This window comes from Anopheles coustani, chromosome 2 (assembly GCF_943734705.1).
Source record: "Anopheles coustani chromosome 2, idAnoCousDA_361_x.2, whole genome shotgun sequence".
NCBI classification, from domain to species: domain Eukaryota; kingdom Metazoa; phylum Arthropoda; class Insecta; order Diptera; family Culicidae; genus Anopheles; species Anopheles coustani.
The window spans coordinates 60332715-60353015 of NC_071289.1; the positions used below are offsets into that span (position 1 = coordinate 60332715).

General features: G+C 46.3%; 5 protein-coding genes across 5 annotated transcripts; 3 read left to right on the forward strand and 2 right to left on the reverse strand.

Annotated features, from left to right (window-relative positions):
- The first annotated feature begins 1232 nt into the window (after positions 1 to 1232).
- Positions 1233 to 5917, forward strand: LOC131266471 (xylosyltransferase oxt). The gene is made up of 4 exons (XM_058269015.1): positions 1233 to 2122; positions 2190 to 2332; positions 2400 to 2560; positions 3448 to 5917. Exons 1-4 carry the CDS (start codon positions 1473 to 1475, stop codon positions 5287 to 5289), a joined length of 2796 nt encoding a protein of 931 aa, XP_058124998.1. The 5' UTR covers positions 1233 to 1472; the 3' UTR covers positions 5290 to 5917.
- On the reverse strand, positions 5745 to 6852 carry LOC131266473 (uncharacterized). The gene is made up of 3 exons (XM_058269017.1): positions 6699 to 6852; positions 6071 to 6632; positions 5745 to 6003 (listed from the first exon to the last, which is right to left on the reverse strand). The coding sequence occupies exons 1-3, from the start codon at positions 6793 to 6795 to the stop codon at positions 5907 to 5909; spliced, it is 756 nt and encodes a 251-aa protein (XP_058125000.1). The 5' UTR covers positions 6796 to 6852; the 3' UTR covers positions 5745 to 5906.
- A 374-nt stretch (positions 6853 to 7226) lies between these two features.
- Positions 7227 to 7924, forward strand: LOC131266474 (iron-sulfur cluster assembly scaffold protein IscU). Its single transcript, XM_058269018.1, has one exon. It carries the CDS (start codon positions 7351 to 7353, stop codon positions 7798 to 7800), a length of 450 nt encoding a protein of 149 aa, XP_058125001.1. The 5' UTR covers positions 7227 to 7350; the 3' UTR covers positions 7801 to 7924.
- Positions 7925 to 8710: 786 nt separating this feature from the next.
- LOC131266472 (protein ecdysoneless) lies at positions 8711 to 11806 on the forward strand. Its single transcript, XM_058269016.1, has 2 exons — positions 8711 to 9128; positions 9206 to 11806. The coding sequence occupies exons 1-2, from the start codon at positions 8855 to 8857 to the stop codon at positions 11077 to 11079; spliced, it is 2148 nt and encodes a 715-aa protein (XP_058124999.1). The 5' UTR covers positions 8711 to 8854; the 3' UTR covers positions 11080 to 11806.
- A 38-nt stretch (positions 11807 to 11844) lies between these two features.
- LOC131265413 (uncharacterized) lies at positions 11845 to 14411 on the reverse strand. Its single transcript, XM_058267673.1, has 4 exons — positions 14377 to 14411; positions 13923 to 14276; positions 12847 to 13095; positions 11845 to 12766 (listed from the first exon to the last, which is right to left on the reverse strand). The coding sequence occupies exons 1-4, from the start codon at positions 14409 to 14411 to the stop codon at positions 12493 to 12495; spliced, it is 912 nt and encodes a 303-aa protein (XP_058123656.1). The 3' UTR covers positions 11845 to 12492.
- Between the last annotated feature and the right edge of the window lie 5890 nt (positions 14412 to 20301).

Sequence of the window (20301 nt, forward strand, 5' to 3'; positions counted from 1 at the left end):
TCTATGGTAGTTAGGCTAGCACTGTGCAAAAAATGGTATGATTTGACCAAACATTTTTTTTGTTATTCAACTTTTTATGCAGAATTTCCTTAACCGCGCCAAATATGGTACATCTACGGTACGTTCCTAGCGTCAAAAACCGATTTTTCTGTCAGAATCGAGCGATGCAAGTGTAGTCACAAAACCTCTCACTCCAACCCCATGCTTTGTCCTGCTCACCTTATGTATTCAAACTGAATCCAGCAGTTTACGGTTACAAATGGTAATTACAGGCAAATGAAAACAATAAGATTCGTTTTACCACATTGTTTCACGACTTAGAAAAGATGAGAATAATTTTATCAACGGATTGAATGCTGTATAACTTCTTTCAAAACGAAATAGTTGATGCTCTCCACAAATTAACTGATAACTGCTCCAAGTTCTTACCAATATGAAAAGTCGAGTACTTCATCGAGCTCTTTCGAGCACACCATCGTCAGCCAACCCAGAAGTGCTGGGTTGAATTTGGTATGGTACGCTGGAGCTAGACCGTACCAAGTTTTTGGTATGGTACGCCTAATGTAGTCACGCGATTTGGTAGGCTTTTTTGACTTGTACACATGTGTGCGTTTGTTTTGGTTTGTAAACAGCCTCTCGAATGTAAACGCACCCGAATTTGAAATTTATAAGCCCCGCTACACGAGCCGCTGAAAAACTCCGTAGTGTAGACAATTTCTAATCAAGTTGATGTTTACTTCGAAAAAGAACGGTCGAACCCAGCCAAGTGATCGTAACAGATGAGGTAGCTCTTTCGCACATGGCACAACGCCAGCACCTCGTTGTTTACATTTTGGTTCGGTCAAAATTGAAAATTAGTATAGAATTACATTATAATATTTCAACTAGTCAACGCTAGGAAAGGTAGTTTAATTGCTTAAAACAATTGCGCTATTGGCAATTTTTCAGTTCAAAAGAGGCGCTTCAATCGCGATTAACTTTCCGATACCGAATACATGTAAAACATGTAAATAAAAAACATAAACAATTCCATCATCGCAGTGTAGCATACAATTTTGCTGCGTTCCTTTCACTTTACGCAGTGGGATTGCTATCTGGAGTACCGCTGATGTTGTTGGTTAATTGAATATAATTTGATTCTTCCAACCGGTTCACGTAATCCGAGTACGTCGTATGCACACGGTCGCAAGGTGCGTACGTCAGCATAAGTCGGTGAAGAATTTTTTGGGGACAGTGTACGATGTTGGCACACCAGCATTCTGCCGAGTGAAAGGATAGCGGAAGTTTTATTTCATTTTTAATTGAATTCGAACCAGTTTTCGGGGTGCGTTCACCTGGTGACGCCGGTAAGACGATCCAATGGTAGTCAGGCTGTGTTCTCGCACGGTAGCAAGTTCAGCATTTTCCAGCGTTCAACGATCAACAACTGTTAGCAACGACGCCGAGCTGATTTTCTACCCTCCACCGCGACCATGCAGAAGCTTGCCCTTCGCCTAATGTGGCGCTACAGAGTGTTTGTCCTTATCGGGCTTCTCATCGTGGCCGCGCAGCTATTTCTTGCCTACAAACTGCTCCGCATACCGCTGTCCGGTAACGAAACGACGGAGGAGCGTGATCTCAGTCGGAAGTTGTACGAAAAGTATGTGAAAAAACCGTCCACCGATGGTGCAGCTGGGATGAACCTTTCGGCGGCTAGCAACGATGCGGCAAAAGGGAAACAATCGGACACGGATCGGAACCACCGGGAGGTTGCCGGGGGTAAGGAGAACGGCCCGGCACAATCGAGCCTCAGGCTAGAAGAGCTCGATTTTGTGCCACCGTGCGAACTAACTCGCAAGGAAACCGTGTCCGCCATCCATCGGGCCAAGAGTCAGAGCTGCAAGGCAAAGATTGTCGATGTGGCATGCAAGATCAAGGAAGGCACCTTCTATCCCGACCAGTTGCCGAATTCCTGCCCCCGAGGTACCCATTTGCCGAACCGTGCGCTAGGGTGTTTCCGGGATGAGAAAGATTTCCGATTACTCTCCGGATATTTTACCACCTTCAAGACAGCAAACTCACCGGAAAAGTGTATCCGACTGTGCCTACAGTCCGGGTATCCTTTTGCTGGGGTCCAGTATGGGTACGTGTGTGTGTATGTTTGTTATCTTTTAACAACATAATCTGTTGCAATATTTACTCTACTTCAGTTACGAATGTTTCTGCGGCGATGATGAACCGAAGGTATCGGTAAAACTTCCCGATTCCAGCTGCAACATAAAGTGTCCCGGAGACCCAAAGGAAGCCTGCGGAGGGTTCTTTACCATGAACGTGTACGAAACTGGCATACGAAGTGCGTTTTCTAACGGGTTTGCGTATGTCCCTTAGCGTTCTCTCATTGCTTTCCTTGTACGTTGTAGAGTTTGCGGCCAAAATAACCGAAGCGGTACCAAACCCTGACGAAGAGTCGGTGCGAATCGTCTTCCTGTTAACACTGAATGGAAGAGCCGTACGGCAGGTGCACCGTTTGCTGAAGGCATTATATAGTCCCCGACACTTTTACTACATACATATCGATGCGGTAAGTTGAATGTGTTTAAAGAACATGTTTAAAACGTTTACATAAAAAAAAAATGGACATATACTCTTGACCACCAAAGCGATTTATGTTGGCATGTTTTATGTTCTTTTTCGGAATTCACGAGCACATGCTATTACACACATTAAAGTGGTTAGAATGGATCATACGTTTAAGGCTTATATTTTTTTTTTAATTCAAATGTTTTCTTCTCGCTGATAGCCATATATAGTATGAGCTTATTTGGAAAGTTTGGGTCTTCAACATATTTGATGTATGTTGTAACTTATTTTAGAAGAGCAGCACAAGACTTCCAAATAAATATTTAACCTTTCTTCTTAAGCCATAAAATACTTAAAAATCCACATCAGTTGAGTTCGGCAGACCTGAAGTGTCTAACAACATAAAACAAGTTCGTACCTTGATAAAACTAGAAGCACGAACAAGTAATAAAACTTAATTAGTTTACTGTTTTGCCCACTTGCTCTGAACCCAAAAGAAGTTCTTCTCTTGATGATGCTTACAAAGGGGAGGATGAAAAATCGGTGAAACGACGGCACTCGACCGCGAGGTACGCGATGAATGTTTTGGGGACAGTGTACAATGCTGGCACACCAGCGTTCTGCCGGGTGAAAGGATAACGGAAGTTTTATTCCATTTTTTTAATTGATTTCGAACCAGTTTTCGGCGTACGTTCACCTGGTGAACGAAAAGGCGCCGAGAAACAATAAGCCACTCTTTTTTGTTGCAAGTATCGTAAGGTATCTCAATTTCGGTGGTAATTCCTTCAAGCAAAAATATTCTGTTCCATGCTAAACCATCCAAAGTAACAAATATCCAAACAACACCATATTCATTATTTACCCTCCGTTGTTTTTTTTTTCTTCCAGCGCCAGGAATATCTGTACCGCGAACTGCTCAAGCTTGAATCGCGCTTTCCCAACATCCGCCTAGCTCGCAAACGCTTCTCATCAATCTGGGGTGGTGCGTCACTGCTCCAAATGTTGCTTGCCTCGATGGAGCACCTTCTGCGCGAATCCAGCTGGCAGTGGGACTTTGTACTGAACCTCAGCGAAAGCGACTTCCCGCTGAAAACGGTCGATCAGCTGGCCACCTTTCTGACCGCCAATCGGGAGCAAAACTTTGTGCGCAATCATGGCCGCGAGGTGCAGCGATTCATACAGAAGCAAGGCCTCGATATGACGTTCGTGGAGTGCGACAATCGTATGTGGCGCATCGGAGATCGTTCCCTGCCGGCCGGCATCGTCATCGACGGTGGAAGCGATTGGGTGTGTTTGTCGCGGGAGTTCGCCAAGTACGTCACGGCCGGCGATGGGGAGGAGGGTAGAGACGCGCTTATCAAGGGACTGATGCGAGTGTTTGAGTACACGATCCTGCCGGCGGAATCGTTCTTCCATACGGCACTGCGAAACTCGCGCTTCTGTCATACGTACACCAACAACAATCTGCACATGACGAACTGGAAGCGGCAGCTGGGTTGCAAGTGCCAGTACCGGCACATTGTGGACTGGTGCGGGTGCAGCCCGAACAACTTCCGGGGGGAAGATTGGGACCGGCTGCAGGGCAGTCAGCAGAAGAAACTTTTCTTCGCACGCAAGTTCGAAGCACTGGTCAATCAGGCGATCGTGCTGCAGCTCGAGGAGTGGATCTTCGGCCCGTACCCGGCCGACTATCCGAGTTTGCATGCGTACTGGCAGAACGTGTATCACCACGAGGACAGCTCCACCCCGGATGGTGCACTGTTGAACGTGGTGGATAGTTTGCTGCGGTTAAATGTCCACTCGAATGGGGTTCAGTTTTATGAACCGTACCGCGTACGCCAGCTTACGCACTATCTCGAACGAGACACCTACCGGGGACTGCTCGTGCGGCACGAGGCACTGCTCGTCGATTCCGGGCTGCGGGTCGAGTTGGAAACCTGGGTATCGCCTTCGACGACCGCAAAAGTTACCCACGGCGCGTATCTCGCCCGCCGGCTGACGCACCTCGAGGTGAGCACGGAGTACGACGAAAAGGAACAGTTGTCGCGCAACTTTCCCCGCATCGTAGGGACAAATGCCGAACCGGCGCTAATATTTCGACTGGCGCCACCGACCGGCGAGTTGGAAAAACATAAACGAAACGCCACCAACTACTCGCTCACGGTGGAATGGATCGACCCGCTGGGGGTGGTGGCCAGCAGCAATCATTTCACGGTGGAAGATAATCCCACCGGACCGGCGCATAGCTTCAACCACTTCCAGAAGGGAAACAAGCTAAAAACGCCCCTACTGGCGGGGGTTTGGAGTGCACGGCTTCTGCACGAGAACGTCCTACTCGGTGTGACCCGGTTTCTGGTTGCCTCGTCGACCTACCGAGGGATGACCCTACCGGAGCAGCACACCCATCGGCAGATGCTTCCACCTTCTGACCGCCGGAGGTCAACTAATGTGGCCTCGACTAGTCGTAAAACACGCCATGGATCCTCGGTGGGCCACTCCGGTGATCATGGGCGCAACGATCATCAGGATACCGATGATCCACTTCAAGAGCAGCTTGACAAACTCGTTCCGGAATTTTTCAAACTTCGTGAAACCTGTTTGGTCAACGACGGGATGCCGACTGGCAAGGACCAGGACGTTCGCTTCGTTGACTGTGCGTCCACCAGTTGGAGCAGTTTGTCGCCGGATCCGAAAAGTGATCTCGTGTCCGTGGTAGTGTCGGCCAATTAATGGAGATAGGTCAAGAACGGATTGACACAGTGCCATTAGTTGTTTGTGATGATTGATTGTTGTTATATTGGATTGTTATTTTCCCATTCCTCTCAACTGTGTGCTGCTTATTTGTAAAAGTCACGTGTGACGTGAACACTTTCTCTACCAGGCGTTGGTACATATCGAACAAATTATTCCTCTATAACATTGGCCTCCCGGTAGCCTGGCATTGCACGCATCTTCCGTGTTGAGCGCACCTTTAATGCATTTTAATTACAAGTCAATTGCTCATAACGCACCCTTCCTTATATGTTCCTCCTCCCTAAGCCATTTAAAGTCTAGCAGTCGGCGTTAAATGAACAAGCACTGCCAAAAAAGAAAAAAAAACGGAAACCACAAGGATGGTCAGAATGTAACTCGTTAAAAATGTTTGTGAACATGAAATCTCTAGGTAGTCCGTTAGTATAATCAAAGTTAGTCGTCTTAGTGAGGCAGCTGGCAATTGTGAGACCGCGACATAGGCACCTCAGTGTACAGCAATATGTACAGCAGCTATACGAGAACGAAGAATGCAATAATAAAAAAAGGATGTGTCAATTGCTCTATTGAAATATTGCTGCGTATATTGAATATTCCTATATCAACAAATCATCATCCGGGTCCTCTTCGTCTAGGTCATCGTCGGCATCGGGATGGTAGAGAATTTTTCCTCCTTCTGAAGTCGTTTTGTAGCTGAAAACAGAACACAATCAGCTGGAATACCGATTCTGTAAAACACACATTTGGATAAAAATCTTACAATTCAAACGGCAACGTAAGCGCATTCTTCGCCTTAATCTCCTCCTCCTTCAAGTCGATTTTGAACGTTCCAAGAGAGGCCGGATTTGGTGGTGGTTCAACTGCTGCTGCGACGGAAGCCCCTTCCCTTGCTTGCGCCGGTCGGGGCACTTCCGTGACGTGAATCGTTTTCATCGATGGTGGAACCTCGAACTGGTAGTATTTGTTGGTAACTGCTCCGCTTGTTTTCTTCACCAGCAGTGCGATGTGTTCGTGGTCCTCGAAGGTAATCACCGTATCGGCCATATGCTCGAGGTAAGGCAACAGGAACGAATGTTTCAGTTTACTTTCCGTCACCCAAATGCAGAGGTGCGTAACGGTCGCGTTTTGTTTACAGTCAGAAACAAAAGCGAATATCTGTCGAAGCTCGAACCGGCGTTCCAATTTGGAGGCGCATGCGAATAAAAACGGCGTCGATTCTTTTAGACTTTCTACAGGACATGGTTCCACCTTCGTGCCATTGGGAAGCTCTTGTAACCATTGCTGAACGATCGTTTTTGATTGTGATTCTAATCCAATTTTGTCTACAATATAAAAAAAATATAGGAGTTGGATTATTGCTTGAGTGCGCATTTAACCCATTAACTGACCGTTGACCACGATAACTTTTTGTTGAGGAAAAGCCAAAGCGCTGAGCGGCTCTGAGGCTTTGCCCTGTTTATTGTTATTTCGTCTATTGAAGCTCATTTTGAGGGAATCCTTCTAGCAGGATCAACTATTGTACAAAACACTTGCGATGCACAACAGGAGGAATACAAGTTTTAGTTAAAACATTGACGATAAACAAAACACTGCTGATTGATCCCACATGCGGAAGCTGACAGTACTTTGTGTACAAACAAATTTTCTTTTTGTTTCTTTGCGCAAGATACGGCGATAGACTAGGTTGATTTTATCGAAATACGTGAAGAGATAAGAATACGACATGAGCAAAGCTTCTTTTCATGCTTAGGACAGTTGTTGTATATTAAACTCAGTCTCATAAAAGGAACGAAATAAATTATTCGTGTAAATTTAGCCTTGTTCAATTTGTCTAAATGTGTGTTACGCTGAACTCTACGAACATATGGTGTAAACGAAATGACAGCAATCAGCTGAAAATCAGAATATACCAGACGTATTTTGTTATTGTCGACCACAACGCAATAGCTTGTGACGAAGAACGGTTCGAAAGCGATTGTGTCTGTGAATTTCTTTGTAGTTTCTAAATTATCGGTATCATCTCAGTGTATCACCGGCGCAATGTCTCTCCCACGTAACGTAAATACGCTGCTGAAGATCACCCGGGCGCGCAGTGTCCCCGTCGCCCTGTACCACCAGAACGTTCTGGAGCACTACGAAAACCCCCGGAATGTCGGCTCGATGGACAAGAAGGACAAGAACGTCGGCACGGGGCTAGTCGGTGCACCGGCCTGTGGCGATGTGATGAAACTGCAGATTAAGGTGGATGAAAATGGCAAAATCGTCGACGCCAAGTTCAAGACGTTCGGGTGCGGATCAGCGATTGCATCTAGCTCGTTGGCTACCGAATGGGTCAAAGGTAAAACCTTGGATCAGGCGAATCAGCTGAAGAACACAGACATCGCCAAGGAGCTCTCGCTACCGCCGGTTAAGCTGCACTGCTCGATGCTGGCGGAAGATGCGATCAAAGCAGCCCTTGAGGACTACAAGAAGAAACAGAAGAGCAACTAATTCTGTTTGGCTGGCTAGGAGCGGGGCAGGTGAAGGAGATTGTATGATAAGGAGTGATATGTCATAGCTTGTATGTTTGGATTTCTGTACTATTAGTCAATAAAAACCCTGATAGGTGTTGATACCAGTTAACTTGTCATGCGTTTGCTTCTGCGTGGTTTTCGAAAGCAGCAGGAACTCAACATAAGGAAACGAACACTTCCGGCAAGTGAAGATACTTTGATCTATCGTTTACATAACGCCCGGCAGCATGAATCATGTAGTGAAACTATCGATTTAAGGTGCTGTACTGGATTTCACGTGTATCAACATGTAGAAGTTTTTTTTAGAACATAAAAATCAATTTCGTAATGTTGCAAAGGATGCAGGGCCTGCATTTTGTAATTTGTGCATGCAGTTGCCGGTTAGGTGCATTGATGAAACTGCTCGAATAGAGTTGGGTTCATAAATCTGAATCTTGCTGACTCTTTGCTTTGATTTTGAGATTCATGAATTTTTGAATGACAGACTCATGAATCCCAAAGAGGCAAAATTATTTGAATAAGAGATTGATATAGCTCAAAAATTCACTAAAATAGGGGGGAAAACCTCCTCTTTTTGGGTCGCCTAACCTATACTCATCCAAGAATCATGAAGAGACATGAAAGTTTAATTGAAGATTTACCAAGAATTATGCATGTTTCGCAAGATGAATCAATGTCTTGAGATTCATAGCCTGTACGATTCATAGTTTAATCGGAATGAGTCTTTGTTGAAAGATTCACGTGAATGAATCCTGCGTAAAGATTCATAGGGCACAACTCTATGCGCGATTAGTCTGACATTCAGCACTTTTTGACAGCAGCTGTTTGGCGCGACCGTTTTTGTCCGTCAACAAAGAAACTGTTCAGTGAACCGTACAGCGTATCAACTTTGTCCTTCCCATCCCATTTCTGGGGAATATCGATTGAATCCGTTCGGGAGCGGGGGCAAACACCTTTCCAAGGGCTACCTCGCGGACGAGTAGTTGGGATAGTTTTGCTGTTGCAGTGCTTCAAACGACACTGGTGTCATCATGTCGCATCGAGAAATATTGCAGTCGATTCGTGAGGATGATTTTGTGGAATATTTTCTGTTCCCCGCCGGCTCGTCGGACCCGTCCGATGTCGAGCTGGAAAACAGTGAAAGCTCCACCCTGGAGCCCGTGCTGCAAAAGGTGAATCAGCTGGCGGAGGAATTCTGTCGCTCGTACATTTGGCATCGGGATGGATTTCGAGTGGTTTCGCGCTTGATGAACGATTCGAGGATGCTCATTGAGGCGGCCACGGGTGACAACGGTGCGGTCAATGGTAATAACGGTGTTTCGATTCTCGCTTTGCAGGCAACGCAGGGCACTAAAGTTGAACTTTGATCGATCTATTTTTAGCCAAACTACCATCTCATCTGTACGGGATTTCCCACGTCGGTGACAACATTCAAGACGAATGGTTCATCGTCGCACTGCTGTTCCATCTTACGGAACGCATTCCCGGACTGGTGGCTCGGGTGGTCGATGCTGATGGAGAATTTTTGCTCATCGAGGCCGCCGAGCAACTGCCGCACTGGGCAAACCCGGAAAGTTGTGAGGGAAGAGTTTTCATCCTCAACGGATCGCTACGGTTGGTTGAACCCGCTGAGAATGAAAAAAAGGAGACTACGGGCGACATAAAGCATTGTCTTGAACTTGTTCACCGAGCGGACGGAACGCAGTATTGCGTCAGCGAAAGTGTAGATCGCTGCATTCGGGAGAGGATCCAGGATTTTCCCGGAAAAATCGCCGAACATCACCATCGGGCAACGGTGTACGTACCGGTGGGTGTTGCGGCCGTTCTACGCGAGAACCCACAGCTTGTCGCACCGGCCGTATTAGCGTTTTGTAGTCGCGACCCAATTGATTTGAAAGTTTGCCGCGCTATGCGTTATTTCCCGCCGGAGAGCTGCGTTTATACTAGCGTCACATTTACGAAATGCTTGTACGCAATGCTTGCACAAAGCCGATACCTACCGGACCGACGCACGGGCTGGAGTGTTCCGGCAGCATCCGACCCGAACCATAAAGCGCATATCCTCGGCCTGAAGCTGGCTTGTGGCTTTGAAATCCTGGCATCACAGGCCAAGGCAAACCGCACCGATTGGGAAACGGACAAAGGATGGAAGGGATACTACGAGTCGCTCAAGGCGAAGGGCTACTTCCGGGATAATATCGAGGGCTCGCAGGAGCACACGCGATTGCTGGGAATCGCGCAGGATTACTATGCGGACCACAGGGACACGATGCGTACGATGCCAAAGATTGGCGAGGAAATTGTGTCCATTCTTCGGCGCAACGAGTGGGATGTGGAAGAGTTGCGCAAGCAAGGAGCGGACCTACCGGTCCCCGATAGCGACGAGTGGATGAACATTACCCCGGAGGAACTCGACCAGATGCTTACGAAGCGGTACGGTGCGAAGAAACTGTTTTCGCTCAACGGAAATACAAATGCGGCGGAAACGTTCACCTCGATGGTGAGTGATTTTTTGGAACAGAAAAGCGAATTCGACGGTGTCGTCGTACCGGCGGACGAACAGGCCGCCAAGGAGACGCTGGCCAGGTTAGATTTGGGCCCCCTCAAGTCACCCGTCAAACCGAAGCGAACCAAAAGCAAAACTGCACACGATCGACAGGTTAATGGGCAATCGTCCGGTGGGGCGAAGGAACCGACCAAACCGGAGTCGCCCGTTCACCAGTCGGCAACGGTAGACTTCGATGCCGGTGCGTTCGGAATGCACGTGAAGAACATGCTCGATCTGCTGATACCGGAAGATCGCTGGGATTCGTCCGATGAGTCCGACATGAGCGACTACAGCCAGGACGAGTACGATCGGAACATCGAGGACATGTCACCGACGCGCACCGATCGGGCCGTTCAGGGCGAGCTTAAAACGTACATGGATCAAATGGACCGTGAGTTGGCCGGGACAACGATTGGCAAGAGCTTCGAAACGGTTATTGATGGTGAGGAAACACAATCGAACACAGCTGCGGGAGGCACGTCGACCAGCGGTGCCAATCAGGATGATTTCGATGACATCGAATCATTCAAGCCGGTCGACATTGACGTGAACACACTGCGCAACATGATGGAAAGCTATCAGTCACAGATCGGTGGTCCCGGTCCGGCAGCAAACCTGCTCGGTTCGATGGGCGTTCAGATCTCCAAGGCAGCTCAGGATGGATCGAAGGCTGGGAAAGCAGGCAGTACACAACAGACGGATGTCTAATGGCGTCCGCCAGCGCTCAAGTATTTGATACCCCTTTCGTGCCAGAGCGGACATTGCCATAAGTAAATGTCCCTCGCTTATCGATCATCATCATCATCATATCTCCTTACAAGCAGCATTAGCTGGGATGCATTTTACCACTATATCTTAGACAAGGGCACAAACAGAATCCGCTATCGTTGTAACTCGCTAAGCGTATCCCTTTCTCCCTTCCGATCATTTGATCTTCGCGAATAGTTAGGAAAGGATTGAAAAAAGAGTCTCATGATTGTCTCCGTTGCATAGATGAAAAAGAGTTTACCACTTCCCGTGTGTTTGTGTGTTGTAGCGGTACACACCGGGGAGATAGTTGAAATTCAGGATGGTGCTGGCTAGGAACTGTACGTACAAAACTGTGCCGTTGAAGGCGAGACTCTGGGTAGGATTTGGTTTTCCCCTATATTTTTGTTCAAGTGATCCTTCGGCTATTGTCTGTCAATTTTCCCTTTGTGTATCTTGCCCGTGTACGGGATTACATAGTTAGGAGTATCAATCATCACCTACCTTTTAGCTTTACGTTAAGTCAACCTTACCCTTTACGGGAACACATTTACTTATTTGCGAAATAAGGCGACAAAAATCAACGAAAAACGCTCCATTGCGAATGGAACAATTGCGTAGCATTTTGTATTTCCTCCTACGAAGCCATGAAATAAAACAGAAACGGCGTGCTCCGTACTATTAAAAACATTCATTCGTTTATTATTATATTAACGTTTACTGGATTATTTACATACAATTGCAATGGGACGGGAAGGTTGCACACGCATAAACGAAGATCGGGACAGGATTTGGGGAAGGACCGGGACGCATTCGTTACAGTATTAAAATTATTCGTAATCGTAAGCCCTTAGCACGGTTATGATGTCTATCCTTTTGTTTAACTCAAGTTGTTACCAATTATTGCTCTAGTGTCCGCGCGTGTCGTGTTAAAACTAGTTAAAGGTATGTAACCTGCTTCTCACTCGATCGTACTTCGAGAGTAGCATTGGAAACATGATCCTTCTGGCGTTTGCAAATTAAATGCAAAACTTTTCCCTCACCTGTCGTAGGGTCGTTGCCTAATCCTTAGCGAAATCATTTAATTTAAATGGTTAGTAACTTGGTTTTGTGGAGCGTGAGGACATGTGTGAAAGAGGTGTGTAGTTGTAATAAAGTTTATTATAAAAGTCTGTTCCCTGGGGCACAGCGAAAGGAAATGGTGCCGCTTATTGTCGGGGAACGAACTATTGCCAAACCACCTTGTATTGTGTTCCCTCTTACTAAGTTATTGTTCATTAGAATATTACACTGCTGTTGTGAAGTGAGGTGTATGTGTGAGTTTAGGCGGATGTGGTAAAATTCTAGCTGCCGGGGAACCACACCAAGTCCCGCCTAGTAGCGGGTGATGTCGCGGTCCGAGTACTTCCCGCTCATTTTGCTGACCGAAAACCGATCCGAGTAGCGGTCGCGTTCGTCGAACCGGTCCGTCTTGTAGTCGATCTCCTGGGGCGTGTAGCCGATGCTCTTCTGCCAGTGCTTCGTCCAGTAGAGGTCCTCGTTCTTCAGCTGGGACGGTGTCTTCGCATCCCGGCACACGATCACGCAGTAGATCATGCTACCGATGAGCGTTGCAAAGCCGAATATCAGAAACACCATTCCGAGTATCCTGTCGAGGGAAGCAGATGAATGTAGTTTTACTGCTCGGTTAGATCAAACTCTCTACAGGGCCTTTCTGGAGAAACTTACCAAACGAACAGTGGCTCCATGAACTGCAACACGATGACAAACCCGAGCGTTACCAGAATGAGGCCGAGGTTGAGCAGAAGCATCAGGCAGCACACTCCCTTCACGTTCGGGCAGAATGGGTTCGGGGCGGACATTGCCTCCACCTTGGCACCTTGCCGCCTTGAGCTGCGGCCCGTTTTTGCCGTACTGGCCACACTGTAGACGCTTCTTGGTCCGCGGGACTGATGTGTTCTGTGTGCACTGTAACGGCTGTTGGAAAATAAGAATGGTCCGATGAATTAGAACATTTATCAAAATAAGTTTTAAGTTTGTGTAAGGTAAGTGAAGGTATTCAGATCCAGTTTTCTATAACAATTACACAGTAGAAAGAATTTATAGCTTCACAACCTTCACGCAACTAGTTGCTTTATTTGAAGTAGAAATTGACAAATAAACTCGAGGACCTTTCAACGATTTTCCCCACAAGGGTCTTGATTTGTTCCCGGTTCCTTAATTAGATTTCCTAGCATTTGCATTCCTTAATAGGAAATTCTAGAATGGTTTAGGATACTGTTGAATGACATACTCGTACATGAATTGATTTAATTGAAATGTCCACCCAATGATAATAGCTATGTTTGTAACACAATTTTAGTTGATTCGAATTCGAAATATAAATTTGAGTAATTCAGGTAAAAGCGGTTTATAGCTAAAAAAAACCTTATTCGCAAGAAATTACTTGATAAATTATGTTAAAGCTAACGTTTTTGTGAGTAGCCTGGATTCAATGGGCCACATTTTGCTTACACCATTTTATGGGTATAACTGATTTACGCTTGATTGTAAATCCGCTTGGTAGTTTAGGTGATTAGAACCAATATTTAAAATACAAAATAGAGTATCGCGAAGTAAAGCGTTAGTAAAAGTACTATACTTATGAGTCGCTTCAGTTATGCTCCATTGAGTTTAAATCAATTGTCTTGTACGCACAATTAGGGACACTTTATCTTCCATTCTTTTGCCTAGGGAAACTTAATCATATTAACTAATGTTTACTTGACTTCGTTTGATCGATTTATGCCTGGTTTTGTAATTACCTTATTTCCGATGGTGCCTTGTAGGCCGCGGACGTGACGTAGATGTCGCTACCGGTTTCGCCGCCATGGTCGTAGCTGAGCGCGGACGGGGCCCTCGGTGGGGCGCGCGTCGGTGGACTAGAGAGTGGCCGGGGGCCTCCGTTGTTCTGGTATTTGTGCTCGGAGCGTGACTTCCGGGCCGGAGCCGTCGGTGGCGTGGCCCGCTCGTTCGCCACCGTGTACTCGGACAGCGTTCGCTCGGACGGAGCCCGCTGGCTGTCTTCGCCGTCGGTCGAGTAGCCCCGGTTCGCCTGGGCGTACGGCAGGTCTACCGTGTCCCGGCCGTGCGTGGCCACGTAGTGGTTTCCCTTCACTCTGTGTACACAAATCGGTGGATACCGGGAGAGAAAGAAAGCGTGTTACAATTTGCGGATATTAATTCCTCAGGCCAACTCCTGACGCCCCAACCACTTACTTCTTCACCGTTCGTTCGTGAATGTTCTTCAACATTTTGTCCGGCTTTAGCTTATCTGCTTTACTTATCCTAAAACTAAACGCACTAATTTACGAGCACAATTTCTTTTAAGCCACAATTCAATGATGAGCCAGCTGGGCCAAAAGGTTGTTCGAAAAAATTACTACACTTGCGGCGGCGGATGCTTGAATTTGACCCAGTAACTCGCTGTGGCCACTATTTTTCACGATCTTCATTCACTTTCCTCCCATTCATTAGTTCGGCATATATGTGGACCGTTAAAATATGAAAACCGCAACGATCGTGGCTGATTGGATTCGTTCGGCCTGTTTTTTGTTCTTAACACCGCCAATTAGGCACGTTTTAAAGTTTAATCTACCGCCGTGTACGAGTAAAGCAGTGTGCTAGGGCCATAAAAGGCATCTTCAGAATGCCTCATCAAACACACACACACACACATACACAATCGAAGCACAATGAAATAATGATCCCTAAACGCGGACTGTGCGGCCGAAAAACAACGAAAAACTATTCGTATATGAAACGCTACACGATCTGCCTATTCATGTCGATCGTCATTACGGTCAGCGTGATCTGCTGCATCATCATCATCGTGATTTTCTTCGCCAGCATCGTCATTATGGTCAATGGAGACGTCTTCGGACCGGCGCCGCATACACTCTCGCTGTCGTCATGGGAGCGGGGCGGTTATAGCGGTTATACTTTTTGCTCACCACTCTTCAGGATGATCCGTGTCACGAAGAGCCTACGGTCGTGGTTTGGGAATTTCCGAACTGAAAGTGAAAACAGAAGAACAAAAAAAAACAGTTAAACATTAAGAAATTGGTAGCAACACAACAAACACAACGCCGGTGGGTCAAGCGGTCGACGAAGCTGGGACTTTCCGGCGGGTGCGGAAGAAGCAAAACCGGACTGATTACAAAATTGGCCCCTCACCGGCCGGACCTTCGTGGAGCCCAGACAAGATGGGCCGAATTTGTGAGGTTTGGGGTGGTGATTTACCAATCGGAATCGGCCACAGCGCTCCGATCGCCTGAGCGGGATACGGCCGCCGTTTCTGCAGGCGTGAAAGACGGGCCGGGCAAATCGGTTAACGGATGCTGGAGAATCGGTAATTTTCCCGCGGCGCGAAATATCATCGTCCGATTTACATCATCCGTATAATTTGGAGTTATGGAATTGCGTGGCGTTATGAACGATTTCCGTCGGTTGGCTTTGGAGGTTTATTCGGGACCGATTGATTCGTGCGAAAAACAAAGCGCCCAAAAAGAATTTCTGGTAATTGGGCAAACACTTAACCAACCGGCCAAGATGAGGCGAAATGAGTAGTGATTGGAATGGGAAAAAAGTTAAACAAATAAATGACAGCATCAAAAACTCATTTACAGTAAAATAATCGGAGTCAGTTTCTTTTGTTTGATTCTATGAATTTTGGTTTCAAATTTTCATCGTCAATCTTCTGTGAATAATCGCGTCATTTTGCAACTGTAATGGCATCGTAAAATCATTCGAAGCGGAAAGGATACGAAGACAATGTATAACCAAAAAAAATTTACAGAAAGAGCACTCAAAATTAGCTCCCAAATATATAAACCACCGAGCAATTTTCTGTATTTTGGGAGGCAAAAATAGATGAGAATTATAAATAGACGAACCCGCAGATCTAATCAGTTATTCACAGTAAACGATACAAATACCCTCAATACGATACAAATAATGTGACTAACTGAGAATTTGCAAACTCGAGAATTTCGATAATCAGGCCTGTTAAAAGAGAGATCCAACTTCGGATGGGGTTTATCAGGGAACATTTGAACATAAAACTAAATCATAAAAGTTCAGCAACTTTAAATTTACTTTAATAAAAATTGCCATTAGACAATATCCGAACCTATAGCTTAAGAATGATTCGTAGATTAAGTTGATTTATTGGAGAAATGAAAGAAGGAAGGAGGACATTTTCAATGGGTCTCAGCTGCGAAGCTCAGCGTATTGCAATTATACAACTCCATTAATAAATTGCTTCATTTTCAAGCGATAACGTTAGGCGCTGCGATCTTCACCCGAAAAAAAACAGAAAGACAATAGAAAAAATTAATTTGTTTTCATAAATCAACCACCATCATAAGGATTTGTGGATCAAATTGATAACTTTGCAAAGTTTTGGATGATTTGGGTACGCATCGTATTTGTTGTGGGTACCTAAGAGCAATTATTTTGGCATTTGTAGATGAGATGTATTCAATGTTTATGATTAACATAAAGTCCCAGATGGTGTTATTGCTTACGTCTTGCTAAAGTCTTGGTGATTAAGTCTTGGTTCCTACAAACAATTGAAATATTCTTTCTAGCCTGACGAAAAAACTCTACTGTGAAGTCGATGTATGGCTACACAACCACACAAACTGTGGCTAGCGGCGTTGTAGAACCCAAGGCGTTCCGGCAATCGTCCGCATCCAATCAGAGTGGAAGATAAACAGAGCAGCATTTAAAATGCACTGGCAAAAGAAAAGCGAAGAACCCAAACTGCACCCGAAGCCGAGGACAGGCGGAGATTGTGGCAAACGGGCGATCACCCGCCAGACGAACGAAACCGTGTACAAGTATAAATAAGGCAATATCAAGAGCTAATAGAGTGGCACACCCTTTGCGTCCGTTAATCGAATCGCCCGTCGTATGGTTAGTCGCGGCCTTAGTCTGGCCTCCGACCGTCACGCGAAAACCGCCAGACCGTTCCTATGTTAGGGTAGGTCACTGGCGTGGCCTAACGCTACAGCGAACGAAGCAACAGGTACCAGGGTCGGGAGCGGTTCATTCACACCGAACGAATCGCGGCCAACGTTGAAATATATGACACAGTCACAAGAGTAATTGGTTTTGAACCCGGCATCCGAGGCACGGCCAGGACCAGATCAAAGTCGAGACATCGCAGTGGACGAGCTGAAGGGAGGAACGAAAAAATGGCTCCAGGTCGTGACCGTGCTCGGTTGGCGTTCGTCCAATCTTTAGGGCGTTGGTCGCCCGGATGATATCATCCACCACCTCGTAGAGCCCTCGGATCGGGATACTGTTTGTGAAAAGTGAGCTCATAGGGGCGAAGCGTCAAGTCAGCGGAGGAGCATGTTTGTGGACACGCCTTCACGACGACGCCACATCGACAGGATTCTCATTCTTCTCATGTCGACGGGCCCGGCCCACAATGGCGGTAGCCGAAGGTGTGAATTGGCACCGCTTGTCGACGGACCTGCGGCGGTGGCTTACTTCAACGGCGTGGGGCCATATTTCATTGAAAACTTGCGAACCCGGTGCGTGGCTCCAGAACCTCTCCACGTCCACTTTGGAGAAAAGAATGAAAGGATCCTGCGGCGCAAGCGGTCGATTCCGTTGAGATGAGACTCCGATATGACTTGTTGCCGTCTGCGGACTGCAGGAGAAGCAATCAATAAAGTGCCTTTGCTGCTGATCTCATCTCCGTCCGCTTTCTTGCCATACGCGGGTCGTTTGGGGGGTGGAAAATCGTGGGAAAATGGTACGGCATTTGCGCAAACCGGGGCAGAGCCATCATTTTTCCGTGTCCTTCCGCTCAGCACTCAGCGCCAGGGACCTTCGCGGTAGGCGTTTTATTGAGTTGTTGGATGCACGAGCTCGCCGGCCCAGCGTGCTGTCCGATCTCTTGTTCAACAGTTTCTCAAGAAAGAAGTGCACCTTGTACTGCCATCCAGTTTCATCATAAAGCCGATTGCTTTTTTCCATTTCAATTTCATTCGCCATTTGTCAATGGATGAATTTGTTCGAGCTGGTGTTCTTCAATGACTGCAACAGAACTGTGGACTGCTTTACTGATGCTAATATTTATCCACGAGAATATGCGTTGTTTTTCGAACTCTCGCGTAAATATTTACTGGGAGTAGGATTATAATTAATTAAAACGATGTTGATAATTTCTTCGATTATTTTCATTACTTGGGACGTATTAAACATCTTTTGTTTACAGTTTTATTTGTTTTTTGTTTTAAATTTGCTGCATGTGTGAAGTAAGGGCAATTATGTGTATTTTTTTATCTTTTCTATGTCAATTTACTAGTTTGCTCAACTTGTTATCTTATAATGCTTATTCGGGCCAAAGGAAGAATCTTTGTTCAAGAATGCAACTTGCAATATTTGTTCGCACTTCGCATGTTTAAACCTTTTCAATACTATTCGCTTGAAACGTGTTTCGAATTAGTTGTGTTAATAAAATCTCACCAACAGCAAATTAATTTCAGACAATGATTTAACTCAACCTAAATATTGATAAGGTTTTACTGGGTGAACCACAACATCGGAGAATTCTTAGGGCCAAGTGACCAGTTCCGACTTTCATTTAAATTTTCATTTGAATGTAACCAAAACCTTTTTACGATTTTTAATAAAATTTCCTTAGTAAAAATACTTCACTTTTATTTTTCCATCTTCCAATTGTTTCTACACACTATTTTGAAAAATTAACTCAATATGTCTATGATCTACCATTAGTTGAGTTAGACACATTTACCGCATGTACCTGCAGTGTGTTTACTGCGTACCGCAGATCACTTTTTTTTCAATAAATTAATTTAGTTTTGTTTCAATTTAACCCTTTCACATAAAAGTACATAATTAAAATCTGTTTTGATTGTTTGGAACGCACCCGATTAGACAGAAGATTTTTCACGATTTGTTCCATAATGTTGTGGCTTGTAACAAACCGTTCTGCGCGTTTTTGACAAAATGTTTCACACTCACTGTCCGCCCAAATTCAGCCATCGTTTTTCAGCAACCAACAAACTCATTTGTCTAACACAACCAATCCACACTGTCAGCACCAACGAGCCACTGGCCACGGACTGCGGAGCGGAGGTCGCCAAAACCAACAAACTACTCTAGCAAATCGGACGCTTCCTTCGTTTTCGTCCACCTAATTAATCACCGAGCGTCATTTAAAATGCGAAGCAAACCAATGCACCCGTGCGGGTTGGCATTCCGTTGGCAGCATGAGGAAAACTTAACACACCGTTAAATGAACACCGGCACATCCGGCCCAGTTCCGGGGTGGAAGGAGTAGTAGGCAACGCTGAAGGAGATAGATGTGGTGACAAACTGCTCGACGGCCACCAACCAAGCGCCGCGGACTGATTGGCAACTGAATTTATTCATCTTCGACGGATGGCTAACGTCGGATAGATCATATCGAACCACTCCGTCCGTCCGTCCGACGCCATTGTCTTTCGAGTGCGTGCTCCCTATCTTACACTTCACTCCGACACCGCAATGTGTCCTCCGGCAGCAGCGGTGACTTCCTCATTTTACGTCAACCCGGACAACCTTCAGCGCGTCCTTCCTGACGGCAGCGACAGTGCTCCTGTCGCTTCGTTCGCTGCGGGAAAATGGCCGGTATTTAAATGCAAGCCATCGTTCGAGGTTTTTGGTCCACCGTGTGGTCAAGGTCGGGCCTGCCATCAATTCCCGGAGTGCCTTCGGCTAGTGAAACGCGTCCCTTCGACACATTGCTCCCGCGTTGAGGTGGAGATTGTCGTAGCTGGTTGTGTAGTGCGGTTGTGCAATCGGACCGCCATCTTAACGACGGATTTTTAATTTTATTTTCCCCATCCCCAACCGGTGCGGCAAACTTTAAATCTCGCACCGTAACGAGAGATCCCGGACCGGGTGGCTGGCCGGGAGCTACAGAAAAGGCCAAACGCGGCCAGCGCGCACTCTTCGGGAAGCGAACCATTATCAACTCGTTTAGCTTCAATTTCCATTAATTATAATTTTTTAGCCTGCGGGGCGAAATTGTCGGCCCGGCGGACGGATCGCAATGTGCGGCGGTGGCAGAGGCGGCGGCGGCGACTTTAGGATGCCTTTTATCTTCAATCGAGACCGGGT